The following is a 19,852-nucleotide window of genomic DNA, read 5'->3' as shown; positions in this document are numbered from 1 at the left end:
TGGACAGACAGGTACACTCAACCTTAAAGGGCAAGTGGCTTTCATCAAGGAACCTAATAGGTTGTATTTCAGCTGGAACCGTATTCAACCCATCTGAGGGATTTCAGTCAACTCGGACCAAATGTCAGCCATAGAATTGAAAGCTGGGGCCATATCATCCTATATAAATGTTTTCAGTGTTTTGTTTTTCTAAGAAACAGAAAGTTCATATCCTGCACTTGTCACCATAAAAGATGATACACATTCTGTTTTGGGAGCTCGGGTAGGTGAGGAGTTGTACTGCTGACCCCAAGTCAGGTAGTTCGAATCCACCAGCGAAACACAGGACGTTTTCTTCCACACAATGTCTAGCCTCTGAAAACAACCCAGTGGTGGGTCACCCGTGAGTTAGTTCTGACTCAAAAGAAACTAGTTGACTTTAGCAGATTATCTCTCACTTATTAACACTGCCAATGCAAAGAAAGGTAGATGGTTCAAATCCACCAGCTTCTCTGTGGGAGAAAAATGGTTCGTTGCCTCCTGTGTGATTGTTGTTTGCTGTTGAGTCGCGACTCTATGAACAAAAGACCTAATGCCTTTCTATAGCCATCATTGTTTCTACAAGTTCATTGAGTTTCCAGAGACGTGTGGTTTAGGAAGTGGATGCCACTCCTGCTTCCCAACCTGTTTTACAACTGGGAGCTCCACCAAACACTGTCCACAATGGGAAACCATTCTGGTATTTGATATCCCAATGGCACAAGGTTCAATAACACAACAAACCCAGGTTACTTCACAGAGCACATTGGCAAAGAGTGATGTGAAAATTGGAAGAATCTTCCTCCAGATATAACAGCGCTGGTCTCATTTAGCCGTGGTTAAGTGTTGTTGAGTTGAATACAATTCAGAGTAAACTTTGCACAAAAGACCTTAATCTGTTCTATAATTAACATCATTTCTGTGTGATTGGCCTCTGAAAACTCACTGGAGGGTCAACTAGGACTCTGTTCCAACTTGACAGTACCCAACAACAGTGACCCTAAGAGAACTCTGGGGCCCTAATTTAGGAAAAGATATGCCATCTCCTTCCTCGTGACTTGCTGCCTCCTGAGGTCCCTTCTCGAGAGTTAACCCTGACTTGCTTCCAACTCAGAGGCAATGGGTTTGAGTAATTCTCCATATTAAATGAGTTGCCTTCATTTCTTACTCGACATCAATAGCATCCTTTCTCCTGGATCTTGATTCCAATTTGCCCAAACTCCACAACACAGTGGTGTCCATTCACAGAAAAGGATCGAGTCCATGTCGAATCCTGCCTAAGTCATTATTACAGGCTTCAGAGAGAGACTTTGGAATAGACATCTTCAGTAAGAGTACATTCTTACTGTGTGCACAAACACACAAAGTCCTCTCTGAATGAGGTCAGACGAAAGCATGGAGCTTTGGCCTGTGAATGGTTAAATACACGATAAGAGGCACTTCTCTAACTAGACTGTTATGAAAGGCTAATGCTATTCCTTGACCACTGCTCTCTCTTTCAGCAGGCCATCGTGTGTGTGTGTGTGTGTTGGGGCGGGGTGTGAATTACAAGCATCCAGAAACAGTCATGTCCTAAAAACTAGAATTGATCAATGTAACATATTCAAATTTCTTTCTACCACTTTCCCCACAGTAAGTCAGAGAGTGTCCGCTCCAAACAGTGAATTAAATTATCCACTGTAGCCAGAAAATTGTTCAGCTAATTCAGCCTACAGATATATTCCTCCGCCCTTACATTTGAGCCACTTCTGATTTATCACACTATGTTTGTGGGCTAATTTGTACTTGTGCTGTACGTTTGTTTCTCTAATGGAGCAGCTGGTGGATTCAAATTGATGGCCTGGTGGTTGGCATACAGCCTCTTACTGCTGGGTCACCAGAGCTCCTACTTTTGTTGTTTTGTACCTTCAAGGTGGAATTGACCCATAGCTGACCCGCCAGGGGTTTTCAAAGGCCGTCAATCCCACGGGAGGAGACTGCCCATCCTTCTCCTGTGGAGCAGCTGGTGGCCTCGAACTCAATGCCTTTGGGATTGCAGCATAGACTGTAAATCCAAACTCACTGCCACATCTTTCTGGCACAGAGGAGGGTAAAAAGGAGATAGATATCAATAGGGCAAAGAAGCTCCAATGAGCTGGACAAATGAGTTCTGGAACTCCTCAGGTAACCAAAGGCCACACTTCTCTAGCAATGTGGACCCCCCAGCAGCTCCTTGAAAGAAAGATGGGTACTTTCCTTCCATACAACATATAGACTTGGGAACTCACTGGAGGCTGCGTAGCCTTGAGTCAGTTCTCTCAATGCGAATGAAACTATATAACAGTTTGTTATTATCATACTGTAATTTGTGAAAACTAAGAGTGGCAAACATCCTAACACTTTAAAATTTTTCCCCTTTCTCTTTGCAATGGAACTGTTCCAAAAGGCAAGTGAGTCTAGGAAATCTGTCAGCTTGGAAAATGGAAAACTTGTATGACTTGAATCATTCAATCTGTAGGAAAGAATAGCTGATGAGTCACACATTCAAAGCCTCCATTGTTGATGCTTCTTTTCCAATGCAGCCCTTGAAACAAAGCAGGAAGTGATGGAGTTGAGTTGGTCCAGAACCAAGTTCTAGTACAGTTACTGCATTCTGATGCGGAATACTAACTTAGCCTTCCACTACAGTCACATTAAGTCAGTGTTGTAGGGGTGAAATAAGATTAAAAAGCTTCCGTATTATGTATAGAAGTCTCTATAATATTCTAGGTTCTATTCCAGGGATTTTTTTTTTTTCATGTAGTAGTTTCATTCTTACCATAAATACTACTGGAAAAAAGAATCTTTGAATAGCCTAGATGAAAAATGTAAATCTCAGAACAGTTTTTAAAATTATGTAAATGCACATAGCATCGTAACCTCAACACACTTGCTGTTTTTTATGCCTGAAGCTCTTCTGTAGGGGCACACCCTCTTGCACACTGTAGACTGGCTCTTAGCTCTCTACTCATTTGATGCCAAGAGTAGCTAATACCCATCAACTCAGCTGTGACACCTAAATTGTTTGCAAACCAACCAACCAGTCGCTGCTCTCTCAACAGCAAGTCCCAGAGTCAGCTCCAAACACAGTGAATGAAATTCAGGTTTATAGCTACCCAACCATGTGTGTCCAAGTAGACAATTCTCAATGGATGCCTGTTTGTTTTGAAACTGCATAACCAGTTTTGTTCCAAAGCATCTTTGACACAAGTCAGGTCCAAAGCACATTCCCCTTTCACACCACCAAGAACTCAACATGTTTCCAGACACAGTGCAGGGGAGGCTGAGCGAACATCACTCCCAGAATGAGACCATGGGTTTAAACGAATTGTTCCCATCCTACTTCCCATGTGAGGGCCCACCAGCAGCAACAACAAAAACCATACTGATTTTACAAATACTTAAGGAAAACATCAAAGTCTTACTGTTAAAAGCATGCACTGTGGTGGAAAAAAATGTTTTTTTACTAACACCCCCCTCCCCCCCAAATCCACATTGTATCTACTCTAGGGCAGAATGGAATATCTGACCAGCAAGACTGTATCTATCACTGGATACATTATCATGATCAAGTCAGTTTGAATGTTACAAGAGGTATCTTCCAGAGGGAAGGCTGAGTCTTTGCATATTACAGCTGCCTTTGATGAAAAAATGCTTGAGTGACTCTCATGCTGATTGATGATATTTATCGCCAACATTGCCAGCTACAACTCCAGGAGACGTAACCCTTTGAACTTGCCCTTTTCAAATGATAGCTGCGAAATGAATGAATCAAGAAATCCTCCCAAATGTCACAAAGGAATGTAGAGCTGATGCGTGAAACCATCTCAAAAATGCAGGCATTGAGATGCTTGTATTCAGTGAGGGTTAGAGGATGAGGCTGAAGCATTGAAAGAAATTCTTCACTTGTGAATTATTAAAGCCTTTGTTCTTGAAAGATTTTTCAAGCTTAATTTTTGCCACCAAAGAACATCATCATTTCACATTTTTCAAAATGCCATCCTTTCTTGCCTTGAGTTTTGTTCATTTATGCTTTAGACTCTGACACTGTTGGGTGATCTCTTGGGGCTTGAATGAAAAGAATTCCCGTTTTTCTGCTTGCTTTCTTCCTCTAGGATCTATATTCTTGCAATTGTGCCTTTAAACGATGCTTTCTTCCGTGTTGTGTTTGAGTGCAGTGTAAGTAATAATCATCTCCTTAATCGTAACAGACGTAGGGATGTTTCTCTCCTCCTTGTATCTTGGATTTTCTCAGTGTTACCTTCGCAGTAGTCAGATCTGCTATAAACCCTCACAATTCCCAAGCAGGAGCTGTATTGAGTTTACTGCTGCGTAGAAAAGGCAGTAAAGAACCACCTCTCATGCTTGTAAATGTGCTGATTATGTGACTAATGGCTAGGATTTACACTCTCTGCTTTTTTTATTATGATGATTGTTATCTCCATTTCTTGCTGTAAGTGCAGTGAAGCAACTAGAATGTCACAGAGAAAACTGTCACACACACACCCCTCCCAGAGGTGCTGTAAAATATCACCTGTGTCCTTTTCTTTCCTGTGAAACCTTCTTAATGAAAAGGACACAGAGAACAATACCTGTTATCTAAACAGTACAAAAATGAGACGAGTGTAAATGCTCAGTGTAACTGGGAGAACATATTTCCTTCTCCCCCCCCCCCTTTTTTTTCCCCATCACTGAAACATGCCTAATTTTTAACTTAACTTTTGTTTCCTGATGTATGAAAAGTCTTATTTGAAAGATGCATATAACTGGAGCTGCTAGTGATAAGAAAAAAAAAAGATTGCAACTCTTCAGCTTTTAGGAAGACAACAAGCACAGAGCTTCCTAAACCCACTGATGCATATACATTGTAGCACTCCAGGGCAGTAATCAATTTCACACCCTCGGTTTCTGCCAAGTTGTTTTCCATTTCTATATGCTACTTTGTCAGTTTGGCTTCTCTGTGTGGTTAAACAGATGGCTGTCTGCAGGTGGCCTACCCCAATCTCATATTCCTCGTGTAAAATAATCTATACAGGCATGATGCTAATTGAGACTCCTGGATCATGAAGGAATTTTGGTCCTAATCTTGAGTTTCAGTTGGGGTTGGCTATGAGCCAGTACTGGTAGGTACGGCTTATTTCTAGTGTCGTTCAGTGAAAGGTTTGCCTTAGTCCACAGTATAGAACATAACATTGCATGCTTACGTTAAAGAAGTGTTTGTAGAGACACCAAAACATGTTTACCATGGGCAGTCCTCCGGTTACGAAAATCTCCAATCTCCATCACCTATCATAATCCCTAGGGAATTGTGCTACAGACTCCCAGGCTGAGACTCTCAGGTTCAACCCCCACCTGAGGGAGAAAGGCAGGCAGTCTCCTCCCATGCAATGCAGTCTCAGAAACCCAGAGATCAGCCCTAAGTGTGTTCTGAGTCAATGGCACAGAGAATGAAAGATAGAGGCAGAAAGAAAGATGGACACAGAGAGAAAAACAGAACTCTCAGTTGCAAAAGAACATATATTGCATGGTGCCGCTGCTGTAAAATGGGTCTGATATCAGGGTTGGGGTAAGACTGAGAAAAACTGGATAAATTGTGTATCCTGCACTGAAAAAAACAAAACAAACCAGAGACAGAGATACAGAGAGGAAAATTTGAGAGACACACACTGGGAGGGAGAGAGAGGATATGAATGAGAATAATTCAGTGTATGTATGTTTTTAGTACAAAGAAAAATCCAAAGCATTCTAAATTATTTAAAGGCTGTACATTTGTCAAGCGAAGGTGAGGAGGAGGAGGAATTTGTTTTGAGTGGGAGCTGGTTCCGTGGTTTCAAAGTGAGGGCGTGTTTATATAACATCAAGTCACACCAGTGGACGGAGGGTACCACAGTCACAGCAGGCAGCCAGCCATGCCGCGTGGGATGTGTGTGCCTCAGCCCTGCCAGCAATCCAGTCACAGGCGCCAGGTGTCTCTTCCAAGTCTGTCACTCCAGGGTTTTCACCCAGAACTTTACCTGCTCTGTTTACTGTGACAAATCACCCAATTAGCAACAATTCTGATCGGCTCCCTTTTCACTGTGGTGGCCATGACAGAACTGGCCTTTAGCCCTTCATTGCAAGGGCAAGTAGAAGTTGCCTGTAACTTGGATGTCAGTAACCCAAGGACTGCCTCTAACAACAATAACCATAATGTTTTGATGTGTTTAACGAAGCAATGCTCATTTATTATTAAGAGCCATTGTATGACCTCAAATTTTTTGTTTAATGGATGTTTGGGGATTGGTTTGTAACTGTTGTTGTTGTTGTTGATTACCATCGAGTTGCGCACGACTCATAGTGACCCAATGAACAAAAGACCTGACGCTTTCCTTGAACTATTGTCATTTCTCCTCGCTCATACAGTTTCTAGAGGCTTGTGGTTTAGGGAGTGGATGCCACTCCTGCTTCCAGGGTTTGTAAACTAGAAGTTGTATACATACTGGATGTTCATGAGCCAGTGTCTATCTAGAATGGAGTTTTCATAAGTATGCTAATAATTCCATGCAGGACCTAAGCCACACTCACTGTGTCTTAATGCTTTATGCTCTGTGTCTTGGGCAAGGCAAAAATGGAATTTTGCTCTCGGCCTTTTAGGTAAAGGCAAACTGTGTTTGACTTGACAGACAGCGGTGAGGGGATCCCTCAGTGCTCTTTCATTGAATCTACGCAATGTGCTTCCTTTGCAGACCACCGATGACATCCTCGTGGCCTCCGCAGAATGTCCCAGCGACGATGAGGACATTGACCCCTGTGAGCCGAGCTCAGGTGGGTTAGGTTAGTCCACTTTTTTTCTTACTTTTCTTTGCATTATTGTAAATACGTTGCATGCTGACGGGATAAGAAGGGTCGTCTTTTCTGCCTCAGATGCCACCCTGGTGTGCCAGGGTGCCTGAGATGAGGAGGCTTTGCTTTTTGTTTGAAGATGTTGTCCTCGATTGACTTTAAAAGGCCGACAAGTCAAAACCCCAAACCCACCATTTAGATATTTCTTCTAGAGCTGGGGGTTGACCAGCTCCTGTTCTCTATCCACAACATAATTATTTTTCCCCTACCACACAACATAATTTTCCTTTGTAAGAGCATAATGATCTTTTCCTTTAGGCCACTTATGGTAAAATTGCCAACCTGAGAAACTGTAGTATATTCAGACAGAAATAATTTTTACCTTTCTTCTGGCAGCAAGTCCCTACCGCTCACCAGCCAAGTATGCTAAGTGTTAGATTTCTGCATTTCAGAAGTGAGAATATTAAGGCAGTAAAACAAACAGCAGGGGCTCTGGGACCTTGAGACATTTTACAAAGACGTGTTGGAGTTTGGCTCTGTCTTCCCTGAAACTGATGCATTTTCACTGCAGTGGATGCCTGGCCTCTCTCCTTGTCTGTGAGATGCCAGCATCTCACCTGATGTCGCTGATGAAGGCAAAAGCACTCCTTTTCTATAGGCTTGTACTCTGATTCCAAATAGTCACCAAGCGAATATCAAGGTCCGCCCTGTTCACCTTCCTTAGAAAGCAGTGTTTCCCAAGCTTCAGTCTCGTGAGACCGAGGTACGACTTAGCTCATTGCTTCGGGGACATCATGCCACAGTAAGATCACTCGTATGCATTCCTATCAGGACGCCATTTGTAATGTCAAGGCATCCCTTCTGGGTCCAAAAAGGATTAGATTTTATCTCTTGCACCGCCCTTTCACTGTCAGTGCTTCCTGGTGGCTACTTAGTGGACTTGGCGTGACAACAGGTGCTGAGTTCACAAGAGGACTAGACACTCGGCACTCGCCCCCCCCCCCCCGCAGACTGGCATTCCATGGATGGGGACTAACGTGTCGCCTTTTCTAGCCCCAGCCCTCCTACCTGACTCTCAGTCCATAGAAGAAACTAATATACAGGTATTACATCCCTGATGTCCATCCATTCCATCTCCCCAGATAATTCATCTCAGAACCATCGAAGCCCTCATTCATGTAGATGCGTCATATTACCCTTCAAGTCCCCTCCCTAAGAGTCTGCCTCTGTTTGCACTGATATTGACTTTATCCCTCTGTTTTATAAACAAACAAAAAAACCAAAACCAGTTCCTGTACTGACCACTGAGCTCATTCATGGAAGACACACTTCTCTCTCACATCATCAGATGCTCTGACGTACACACTCACTTGTTACACCATCACTGCCACAGATTGCAATGTGCTGGATTTTATCCTTTCTCCTCTTCATAGCGACCCTTTCTGAACCATCTATCTTATTTTTCTGGACACTTGGGGACATGAGTTTGTGGTTTTCAAGTAATGCAAAGCCTCTAAGTGAGAAATGTTACCCTGATCTTTTCAAAATATGCTGCTTTTTTGAGCATGTTCTGCATTGAGCTGTGTTTCTGTCTGTGTCTGCAGGTTCAGTAAGCCAGGATTTTGGGGGAGTTACACCAGAAAGCCTCAGTGTAGACAGTAGCACGATGGGCCCCTAGTTCATTGTATTTGAAAAATAGTAATGACCCATGAATATTTAAGTCCTTAAAAATAATAGTATCAGAAGAATTTACGTCCCAGCATTTGAAAGGAAAGGATTTTTTTTTTATCATTAATATCAGTACAGTTATACAGGGGATGCTGAAACATTACATTAAAACCTGAAGTTTAAGGTAGAGCTTCAATTCATTCTGCATTTCCTCAGCCTACTTTCTGGTTGAGATTGTTATTTAAATTAGCTTGTGGTGTTTTGGGGTTTTCTTAAAAATTAATTTTAATGAACGTTTACAGAGACGTTGGATTTTCATTCATTCATTGTTGCACTTTTCTCCCTGCCCACCCCTCCCCTCCAGTTTGTTCTTCTCTTTGAAAGGTTAAAGAAAAATTCCTTCATTGGTATACAATCCCTCCCCCCCAAGAGTACACTCCACTATGCAGCCTTCATTCTGGACTCCTGTCATGACCATAATACCCAATCATATATCGTTTTTAATCTGTTGTCTCCCTCATCTACTTCAATGCAATATCCATAATTCGTTTATCCATATGTCCAACAAATATTTATTGTGCATTTACTATATATCAAGTGGAAGAGATCCTCCTTAGAAGAAGATAGACAATACCCTTACCTTCATGGTATTTAGAATGTAGAGGTGAAAAGAGAAAAAGATCTTTACAAAATAATACTAGGATGTATCGCAGGCAGGAGAACCCAAACCAGTCGTGGTGGGTGGATGTCAGCGCAGGAGGGGAAAACCAGCTCAAAAGGCAAAAAAACCCAGAGGCAGCAAGATCTTAGGCTGAGTACTATTGTGTATTAATTAATACTCAAGGAGGAGACCGTGACTGAAGCTCATATGTGTGGAGTTCCAAGGCAAAGAAAATAGTGCCCTTGTCAGAAATACTGAGGAGTCGGTTTTTAATCTCAATTCACTGGGGAAATGGCATCAGGTGTTTTGAGAGCATGACTAGAATCAATGGCTCTGGTGTTGGTATTGGAATGGAGGGAGAGAAGACAGCAGCCAAGACGGCAAACTAAAAGTCTATTGCAATAATCCAGAGAGAGCTAGTGTGTGTGTGTATTATACACACACACACATATATATATATACACATAAATATCTATAAAATATCTATTTATATCTATTATCTATCACCTATCTATCTGTCCATCTATCTATCTATGATAAACATGAATCTTATAAGTAGGATTTAGGTGCTTTAATGTCTAAGAGTTGATGGTAGGCTGGAAATATGGGATAGGGCAAAAACAATATAATGCTCACCTTTGGGGCTTGGACATCTGCATGAAGTACCACACTTTAATTGGCAATGTTGTTGGATGGTGAGTGCATTCAAGGCTTAACTGTACTATGGATTGTATACAAGTCAAGCAGAAAATCAGTGGGCCATAGGGAAAGGAGTTTGGATAATTCACACAGAAATAAACACACTGAGATTAGAAAACTACTTATAATTAACAACAACAACAATCCTTCAGCTAATTTCTTTTTCGACTTCTGCCAAGTCTAGATGATGTAGACTTGGATGGAACCTGGAGTAACTAATTTACTTTTTCGTTCTTGTATCTATCTATGTGTGTGCCTCTGAGGTTCAGTTTATTGTAAGCCTTTCTTAGCTAAAGATTTTGTTGTTACCCAAATGTCAAAAGTATACATTAGGTACACGGATAAAAAGCGAGAGGTTTGGTAAATGAACTCTTTGCTGTGTGCAGGACAGAGCAGTGTGTCCCAAGCATGAGGCTGTGTGTCTGAGTGGCAGGCGAGGAGGCTGGCTACTCTAGGCTACTTTCCTCCCCATCCTGCCCTGGGCCCCTCACGGTTCCTCTCACACATAGTATGTTACATATCCCCACGGTCCAAAGAGATGACTCAGGGAAGCTGAGAGCATCTGTCTCATCTCCTTGTTTCTAAGCTCAAGAAAGAGGAAGACAGCGCCTCCCCTAATTAAGGGTTCTCCCCTGCGGTTCTGTCAGGTAGTCTGTTCCAGAAGAAACACCAGAAAGGTGGCAGTTGGCACTGGGTGCCTCTCTCACCAGCTGGGACAGTGCAGTTAATTGGTTGGGAGAGGACTTGAAAGGCATTCGAGTCAAGGGGAAGGGACAGACCAGCACTTCTCCACTTGACAACGTGATCAGGCTTCTGACTCAGCAGAGCAAATATTGAAGTATCTCCTTAGTGTCTTGTTTTTCAGCAAATCAAACCCTTCCCCGCCCCCATCCTTCCTGCAAGAGGAGACAGTGCTACTCTCCTCTCTACTCAAGGATATTCTTTTCCTTGTAGCTGCTCATTAAGGTCCCACCACGTGGATTATCATATTTTAAAAGTGCAGTGCCTAATTGTACGCTAACATGCAAATTATACACATGGGTGTGTAAAGCTAGTTGTTGTTGATGCTAACTCATGGCAACTTGTTGTGTATCAGATTAGAGCTATGTTCCAGTGAGCATAGTGGTTAAGGAACTGTGTTACCAACCCCAAAAGGCCTGTGGTTCGAATCCATCAGTTGCTCCATGGGAAAAGGATGGGCAGTCTCTCTCCTCTTGGGTGATCTGGAGACTCTGAAACCCTGCTGGAGGGTCAGCTAGGAGTCGGTTCCAAGTCAGTGGCACACACACGAAAAATTTTCAGAAGTAAGTCAAGGTAGACTTTCTGGTCTTGGTAGCCCCAACCTTTCAATGGGTAGCTGAACACATTACATGAGGATTCCTCATGTCTATATGCTTCCTTGCTTGTTGATTAGTGCTTACATCTCCCAAAAGGGAAAGTGCCCTGATGGGAGAAGCCCTGGTAGAAATTGACAAAACAAGCCCTTCCAGAGAACAAGGCAATTTTGTTACATTATCTGATCATCTTTACTGCAATACTCTTGTAACAAGTCTAATTCAAATAGTCATCTCTGATACTTTCCTCTGCCCTAGTTTTCAATGTGTCAATTTCTTTTTAAAGCACGGACTCAAATTCTGTAACTGCTTGTTTCTTAACTTCCTACAGGCTTGTCTTGTGATGGTTTCTGATGGCATCTCTCCTTACTGTGAAAGCACATGCCATGAAGGGTCTATCTTTCCGCACTGGATTTTGTGAGCACTCTTTCTTTCCCGTAGGAGTTCTTTCTGTCCCGTTCACTCTGATTATTCTTTCATGCTCATCTTTAATGATTTATGTTGTTTTTCTCTTTTTGCACCACTGACTGACTGTGTGTCAGCTGCCTACATATTCTCAATTCATATGGTTTGGTTTTGTTCTGAGAACTGGCTGAGTCTTATAGGATGAATATTTCACTAAAGGCTGCCCCTCTTGCAGGCTTTTTTGTTACGCTGTTCTCAACTCATTGTCTAGCCAAAACCAGCTAAATTCTGAACTTGCTTTCTATTGTGTGTGGCTGTAAATTCCAAAGGAGGAGATTGTCTTCCTCCTTCAGGGCAGCTGCAGGGTTTGAACCTACAAAGAGGCATGGATTTGGGTTATTAGCACTGCTCCTTACAGACGATGCTACTGGAGCTCCCTTTTTGTACATTTTCTATGCTTTTAATCTTTTTAAGAAAATATTCTATTATATATTTATATTCATATGAATATAAAATCACACAGACAAAAATGATACTTGTTGATGTCACTGTTGTGAACCATTGAGTCAGAACTAACCCGTAGCTGACTCTCCAGCAGGTATTTTTTTGAGACAGTAAATCACCCGAGACTGTCCATCCATCTGCGGGGCCTCACATGCAATGTTGTGTAGTTTATTATTCCCAGGACTGAGCACATTCCCTACAGTCATTGTTCACCTTGTAGTGTATTCATCATCTGGCTTGAAGTGGAGTGAAAGGGATACCTAGTCCCTCCCGGAACAGTAAACTGGGGCATTTTGGGATTGGGGTGGTTGCCCCCACATGTTTTTCTCCTTGCCTATCCAATAGAGAGTAGTCGCAGTGGTAGGTAAGTGCCATCTATCTACCTACTCCTTCTCGTCTTTAAGTCATGGAGGGTGAGGTTCAATAGAGTGGTTGTTATGTGCCGTCGAGTCACTTGTGATTCATAGTGACCCCCATGTACAACAGCCCTAAACCCTGCTCTGTCCTGTGCCAACCTCACTGTCTCCAACACACCTACCCCCATGACCCCAGTCACTGAATCAATCCACCTCATAGAGGGTCTTCCTCTCCTGCGCTCTCTCTTCACCCTCCCAGTAATGACGTCCTTCTCCAAGGACTGGTCCCTTCTTGCAACCTGAACAAAGTCTGTCAGACGAAGCCTCAGAATCCTTGCCTCCATGGAGCAGCCTGGTTTCATCCTCTCTAGAACTGATTTCTGCCAGCTGTCTTTCCTTTACCACAAACAGGAATAGACAAATGGTTCCACCTTAGACGACCACTCACTAGCTTTTCAAACTCCAGTCACTGCTCGGCAAAGTAGGATGTAAAACATTGTGAGCTCCAGGCATAATCAATTTCCATAGGTGATTTGGTCCAGTCCTCCATATGTTTTATTCAAGCATTGCTGACAGTCCCTGAATATTCACCAGTGACATTTTTCTAAACTCCCTAACCCTCTCCCCTCCCTTCAAAAAAGGAGTCAGTTCTATGAACATATGTTATGTTCATTATTTAAATATGCTCTGAAAGACCACTAATAAATCATACAGGGGAAAAAGACCTGACATCTCCTTGAAAACATGCAAACTATGCTTTCATCAGGTCCTTGATAAATTAGTGTTGGGCTCCACCCTGAATCCTTAATCAGTTTCCCCGTGGATCCATCATTTGTTGAATCTTCCTGCACACCTGTCCAGTACAGAGAGGGCCAACGATGACAAACAAAGCCCCAACGAGCTGAATTGACCGAGAAGCCACAGGAATGGCTCAGACTCATCCAAGGTATAAAAATGCCACAGATGCAGGCACTGTTTCCTCACATGACACATCAAGTTGCAACGATTCAGCTCTGACTTTACAACGATTGACAATAACTGTATGTCCATGGCTGTGTGGTTACCCTGAAGCGCTCTGAAGAGAACTTGGCATTCTGTTTTACCAGGAAGGTCTTTCCTTTTGCCCAGATGTTATCTCATTTGCTCATCATCAGAGAGAGAACATGAGAAACACAGCCTGTTTTGGCCTTAGAATAATTAAAAGAATTGATTTAAAACACAACATTCCTCAGTACAAACTTTAGTTTGTATGTTAGCCACTCTTATTTGGCCCCTACTCACCCCAATCCAGTTATATATATAAAAAAAAAGAATATTCAAGCCTTCAAGTGTTATATAAGAGGGGACAAAAAAACAAAAGGCTTGAATATTCTTTTTTTTATATAACACTGTTACTTTTCTTGGCTGAAAATTGATGGGCCACTGATGAAACCACTCAGGCCTCCTGATGGGAAGTGTACGTGTTGAAACGAGATTAGGGACGACCCCCCGGGTGAGGACACATGGAACTCAATTACGCTCGGTTCCAGCCAGAATGGCCTGCACAGTTCACAGTGGATGACAGCGCCGCACTGCGGCACACAGAGCCCTAAAACGTGACGGGAGAGCTGCGCAATTCAACCCCAGCTTTTCCGTGATGGGCTGAATCCTGAAGCTGCGTTGATAGCCACATTGCTAAAGACCCTTACATTGTCCTGTTCCCTTAGTCTCTACGGCCCAGGCATGTGAATGATCTTGTCTTCACTTTTTTTTTCTCCTCCCCAGAAGTACTGGCAACTTGTGTACCATTTTCTTAGCATAGGAATAGGGCTGTTGGATTAAAAAACAAAACAACACAGAAACTCCAACTCATGCACCTGAGTGAGAGCGAACTCCCGGGTGACCCTGGCGTGGATTTTGAGTGGCTGTAAGTCACAAGGGAGGAGACCAGCCATCTTTCTCTTAGGGAGTAGGTGGTAGTTTTGAACCGCTAGAAAGGCAGCTTCCTTGGGTTCGCAGCGTGAACTCCTTCCCACTTGGCCAACAGAACTCCTTAATCCTTGTTGGATAAGCCGAACTAAAATATGGTAGAGAAAAAGACCTTGTTTCTAGCACACACTCTAATTTTCCCCCCAGATACATAAATTAGTGTAAAACAAGTTTCCTGAGCTACAATACTTAAGATCCAGTTGCTGTTAGGTGCCTTTGAGTCGGGTGTAACTCATGCCTACCCTGGATTTGAACAATGGATTTGAGCTCAGGCCTCTCCCAGCAGCTCTTACACACGTGTGCCCACTGCACAGTCAGTGGTATCAAGCCATCTTGTTGGGGATCCATCTTCTCTTTCTCTGATCCCCCCACCTTTCCGAGCAGGATGTCCCTCTCCAGGAAGTAGCCTCTCCTAACAACACGCCCCAAGTATGGAAGACAGAGGGCCCCGTCCTTCTCTCTGCCGAGCACTGAGAGTGTACATTCTAGAAGACAGAGCTCTCTGTCGGTTCTCGCGGCAGTCCATGGGACCTTCAGCACTCTTCTCCAGCACCACCACTCAGAGACATCAGTATTCTAAAACGGGGACACTGAGAGCCACTTACATAACCCCTGAAGATAAATTGGGGAGGGGGGAAGGATAGCTGAAGCTTTAAAGATGGCAACGACCCTTTTTGGTGTAGGAACTTCCGAGTGAGTGACTTGGGTTATTCATTTGGTAGAGAGTGAATGGCATCAACTCTGTTACTTGAGAGTCTATTCAGAAAGGAAAGAATTCTTTTTTCCTTGGCATTCTGAGGCTGTAAATCATGATGGGAAGGCACTGTTCATCTTGCTCTGTAGGAGCAGATGGGAGAGCCAAGGGGCCAGTGTTCTGGTGAGCGACCCAACATTTAACCTATACTTCACCAGGGCTGCTCTGGGTAATTAGAAGCCCCCCCAAAAAAAGTCACCAATTTGTGGGAGATTCTTTCAGACATTAGTTGAACTAACAAAAAGAAGGTGACCAGCACAGCCACTTGAGGGGTAACTACTGACTGGCCATGTTTGGATGATAATGATTGAGGTTCTGCATGTGAATAATGATTCAAACATTACAGCCTAGGATAGCAGTACAACCAGTGCTTTTCGGAATGCATCATTTCTGTGTGCTTGATAAGTGGTCTGTCTACATTACTGGAAAAGCAGCTTACTGCCTCGTTATAGTAAGAAGGAGAAAGATCTCCCATCTAGAAGAGTATCTTAGAATGCAGAAGGTTTTACTTCCGGAATTCAGGCACCCCGCAAACACAGATTAGTTTTTCCAAATGTTCATTTAAATTTGAATTTGATGCCCAAAAAATGCCCTTTACATGTATTACTATTCATTAGGCTCAATTTGCTGTGATTATCATGCCATTTTTAGTGGTTTTCCAGTGTGCTATTTTGAGAAAAGATCAAAGGATTTCTACTGAACGGATCCCATCACCCATGTGTTAGGTATAAAGATATCTTGAACATGGTATGTCTTGTCATCAAACAAGTAATCAGGATCAGTTAAACAAATATGTCACTTATTGGGTCATACTTTTTAGAAGCGGATTACAAGGTCATTTTCCCCCTACTTTAAACTCTAGACATTTATTATGTAATTATTCAAAAGTGAGTTTGATCTGCCCATAACCACCACAGCATTGCTGGTAAAATAGAGGGTTTGGGGCCCAAACCAGAAAACCTGCAGTGCTAATAAGGTCCAGAAGCCAGAGTGCTCCTTAGAAGCCAAGATGATAAGACATCCTCTCACACACTTGGGACACATTCCCTGGGGGACATGTTTTTGGAGAAGGGCATTGATCTTGGAAAGACAGAGGAGAGAGGAGGAGAGAGAGAGACTGCCCGAGACGGGTTGGCACAGTGATTGCAGCGATGGGCTTCAGCAAGGCACATATTCTGAGCCCGGTGCAGGATGAGACAGTGTTTCGCTCTGCTAACCACAGGCACACAGTGACATCTACTAACGACATTTCCTTAGCTCCAGGCCAGAGAGTCCGTGCTAAGCTTCCTGTTAGCCACTGGAGTGGTGAGGGGCTGCAGCATGGCCACTTTGGGGCCATTTGGCTTTCAGGGTGCAGTATGCTGATGTGTGAGACACTTTCTCCTTAGACATTTAAATCTGCAGTCAAGAAAGTTACCAGGCGTCATCTTGGATCTTCCCCCTCCCCTCCCCACCCCCTATGTTTCCCAAAGGAAGGAAAGAGGTCTCAAAGGGTCGGCACCCTCTCAGAAGACCAGAGCTTTCATTCCTTGGTCGTGAGAGATCTTATCAGGAAGAAAAATATTCAAAACTAGAAGCAACAGTTCTACGATTTTTTGGCCTCTGTGGCTAAGAACTCCTTGCTGTCAAGTCGGAGCTCACTCGGAGCTGACCCGCCAGTGGCGTTTTGGGAGGACATGTCCCATCTTGCTCCCTCAGAGCCAACCATGCATCTCAACTGCCAAAAGTTCCACCTCCGGGCCAGCAATGCAACCCCCTCAAGACAACAGTCATGAAACGATGCTTGCAGAAAGTGAAGATCCGAAGCGTTTGCTAGAGAAGATCAAAGACCACAACCTTCAATATAGATTAGGTCTCAGCATCAGGAAAACAACAAACCTCACCACTAGACCTATAGGCACTATCACAGCAGATGAAGAAAAAGAGCGAAGACGTCAACACTTTCATGTTAGTTGATTTCACAACCAACATCAAAGACAGTAGCCATCAAAAACTCTGCTCTTAAGGGCCTCTCCTAAGTGTTGACAAGCAACGTATGAGTTTCAAGTCCAAGGCACCCATTCCAAGCAAGACATTTTCAATTGGAAGAATTGAACAAGGGCCAAGAATATTCTGCAGACCGTCAAAAGAACAGACAAAATCAAGTCTTGCGTGAAATGTAGCCAGGGTACCCCTCAAGGCAAGAATGATGAAGCTTAATCTCCATGACTTTGGGCTCATTGTCAGGAAGACTCCGCTCACTGGGAGAACACGTCATGCTGGCAAAGGTCCGCCAAAGAGAATACGATCTGCAGTGAAATGAATTGGTGCAGGAGAGGGCAGGTTCAGATCTGTGTGCACAGGTTATTCTGAGTCAGTCCACAGAAGAGACCTCACAGCCACAGGACTGGGGGACAACCTACCTCCGTTTAAGAAAGCTCTTCATACTTTACACTAGAGAATTATAACGTGCAGTGAAGAGTGAACATCAGTTACGGTCTGGAATTTGGTTCTATGGCCCCTTTCTGTGTTTAGAGAAGTTATTATTTGTGAGATTCAGTTGCCTTGTTGTCATTTGGTGCTATTGAGTCAACTACGACTTATTGTGACCCTCGGGGCCAACAACAAATGGAAATCTTGCCTTGTCCTGCACTATCCTTGACGTTTCCACCCCACCGTGTCTCAGTTTCCTAGTTTATAACATAGAGGGGACAGTGTCAGAGGGGGATGATAAGGCTGAAAGAGAAAATCCAGGCTTAGCAGAGGGCGAGACATGTAGTGATGGTTTCACAGATCGTGGAAAATGGATTGCTATAGAGCTGATTTTTTCTCTGTTCTTTTTTATTTTCTCTTTTAAAGTTTACAGAGACTTTGGATTTCCATTCATTCATTGTAGCACTTTCCTCCTTGCTCACCCCTCCCCCCGTTTACTTTTCTCTTTGAAAAGTTAAAAAAAATACTTTCATTGTTATACAATCTTTCCCCCCAGTCCCCTCCACTATGAAGCTTTCACTATTTTTTTTATTATTTTTGTGTGAGTGTACCGTCAAATCAGATCTGACTGGTACAGGAGGAGATTGTCCCTCCTTTCCCGGCAAAGCATCTGGTGGATTTGAACCGTGAGCCTCTGGGATTGTAGTTGCAGCTTCTTACCACTAGGCCACCAGAGCTCCCCTATGAAGCTTTCATTCTTGACTCTTGTCATGACAATAATATCTAATCATATATTTCTCCTATACAGTTACCTCCTTTATCTGTTTCAATGAAGTATATGCTGTATATATTCCCTCTTTTCTTAGGTTCCCCCCAACTCCAATGTCAGACACACTTCACAACAGTGGTACTATGCAGGATTTGTCCTTTTGTGACTGAGATATTTCACTCAGCATGATGTCCTCCAGGGTCACCCATTTTGTATATTTCATGAGTTCCTTGTTTTTCAATGTAGCATCTTATTCCATTGTGTGAATAGACCACAGCTTCTCTAGCCATTCGTTTGTGGATGGGCACTTGGGTTGGGCCCATCTTACCATTCGACACACCCTTCAGCTTGTGGAAGGGCCCTCGCCCAGGACACACATCTGATCTGAGTGACGGATCACACTGTCTTTGGACACTAAAGGGGAGGGCTGCCTGTTCACGTTTCCTAACACAAATTCATTGCCTCTAGTAATTATATAGGCAAGAAAGGAGCTCAGTGAGCTAGCGTGAGCACTGATTTAAAAGTCTGGAAAAGGCTTTACAACCAGGAGAGGATAAAATAGATGAATAGGACCTTCTAAGAATCAAATCCCTGTGCACATCCAGGGTAAAAAGGGAAGCCACAGATTCGGAAAAAAATATTTGGTAATGACATGTCAGATAAGGGACTTATATCTAGAATTTATAAAATATTTGAGCACCACAAGTTAAACAATCCAATTGAAAATTGGGCACAGGATAAGAACAGACACTTCACCAAAGAAGACATTCAAATGGCCAACAAGCACATGAAGAAATGTTCAAAATCCCTAGCTCTGAGAGAGATGCAAATCCAAACAACTATGAAATACCATCTTATCCCAGGAAGAATAGCAAAATTTAATAGAATAGCGAAACATCAAATGCTGGCAAGGTTGTGGAGACACTGGAACCCTTACTCACTGCTGGTGGGTGTCTAAAATGGTGCAATCACTATGGAAGGCTGTATGGCGCTTTCTCAAAAAGTTGCAAATAGAAATACCATTTGACCCAGCAATTCCACTACTGGGAATATACTCGAAAGAAACCATAACCACCACCCAAGCAGATATAGGCACACCCATGCAGGGCTTTGTTCTCAATAGCAAAGAGTTGGAAACAACCTAAGTGCCCCATCAACAAATGAATGGCTAGAGAAGCTGTGGTATATTCGCACAATGGAATACTATGCTGCATTAAGAAACAAGGAATTCATGCAATATTGTACAAAATGGGTGACCCTGGAGGACATTATGCTGAGTGAAATATCTGTCACAAAAGGACAAATATTGCATAGTGCCACTGTTGTAAAATAGGACTGGCATTGGTGTGGAGGAAAAACAGGAGGGGAGGAATGATGAATACTGCATTGCAACAGATGAGGGAGAGAACTGTTTAAAAGGGATATGTGAATGGGTATTACTGACATGACAGGAGTCCAGAGTGA

General features: G+C 43.1%; 1 protein-coding gene across 4 annotated transcripts in view; it reads left to right on the top strand.

The window, feature by feature from the left end:
- The window catches only part of NRXN1 (neurexin 1), a 1,383,864-nt gene that overhangs the window by 1,344,124 nt on the left and 19,888 nt on the right, over positions 1-19,852 (top strand). For 3 of the 4 annotated variants that reach the window (XM_006880912.1, XM_006880911.1, XM_006880914.1), the window contains one exon: positions 6,762-6,849. In XM_006880912.1, the coding sequence (XP_006880974.1) occupies positions 6,762-6,849 (88 nt within the window). The remainder of the gene's footprint in view (positions 1-6,761; positions 6,850-19,852) is intronic. The other variant, XM_006880913.1, reaches the window with a different exon arrangement.

The sequence above is a fragment of the Elephantulus edwardii genome, unplaced genomic scaffold (genome assembly GCF_000299155.1).
Source record: "Elephantulus edwardii isolate Elephantulus edwardi_28Jun2011 unplaced genomic scaffold, EleEdw1.0 scaffold00011, whole genome shotgun sequence".
Classification (NCBI taxonomy): domain Eukaryota; kingdom Metazoa; phylum Chordata; class Mammalia; order Macroscelidea; family Macroscelididae; genus Elephantulus; species Elephantulus edwardii.
The sequence above is the reverse complement of the archived record's forward strand: the minus strand, read 5'-3'. Positions and strand labels throughout refer to the sequence as shown.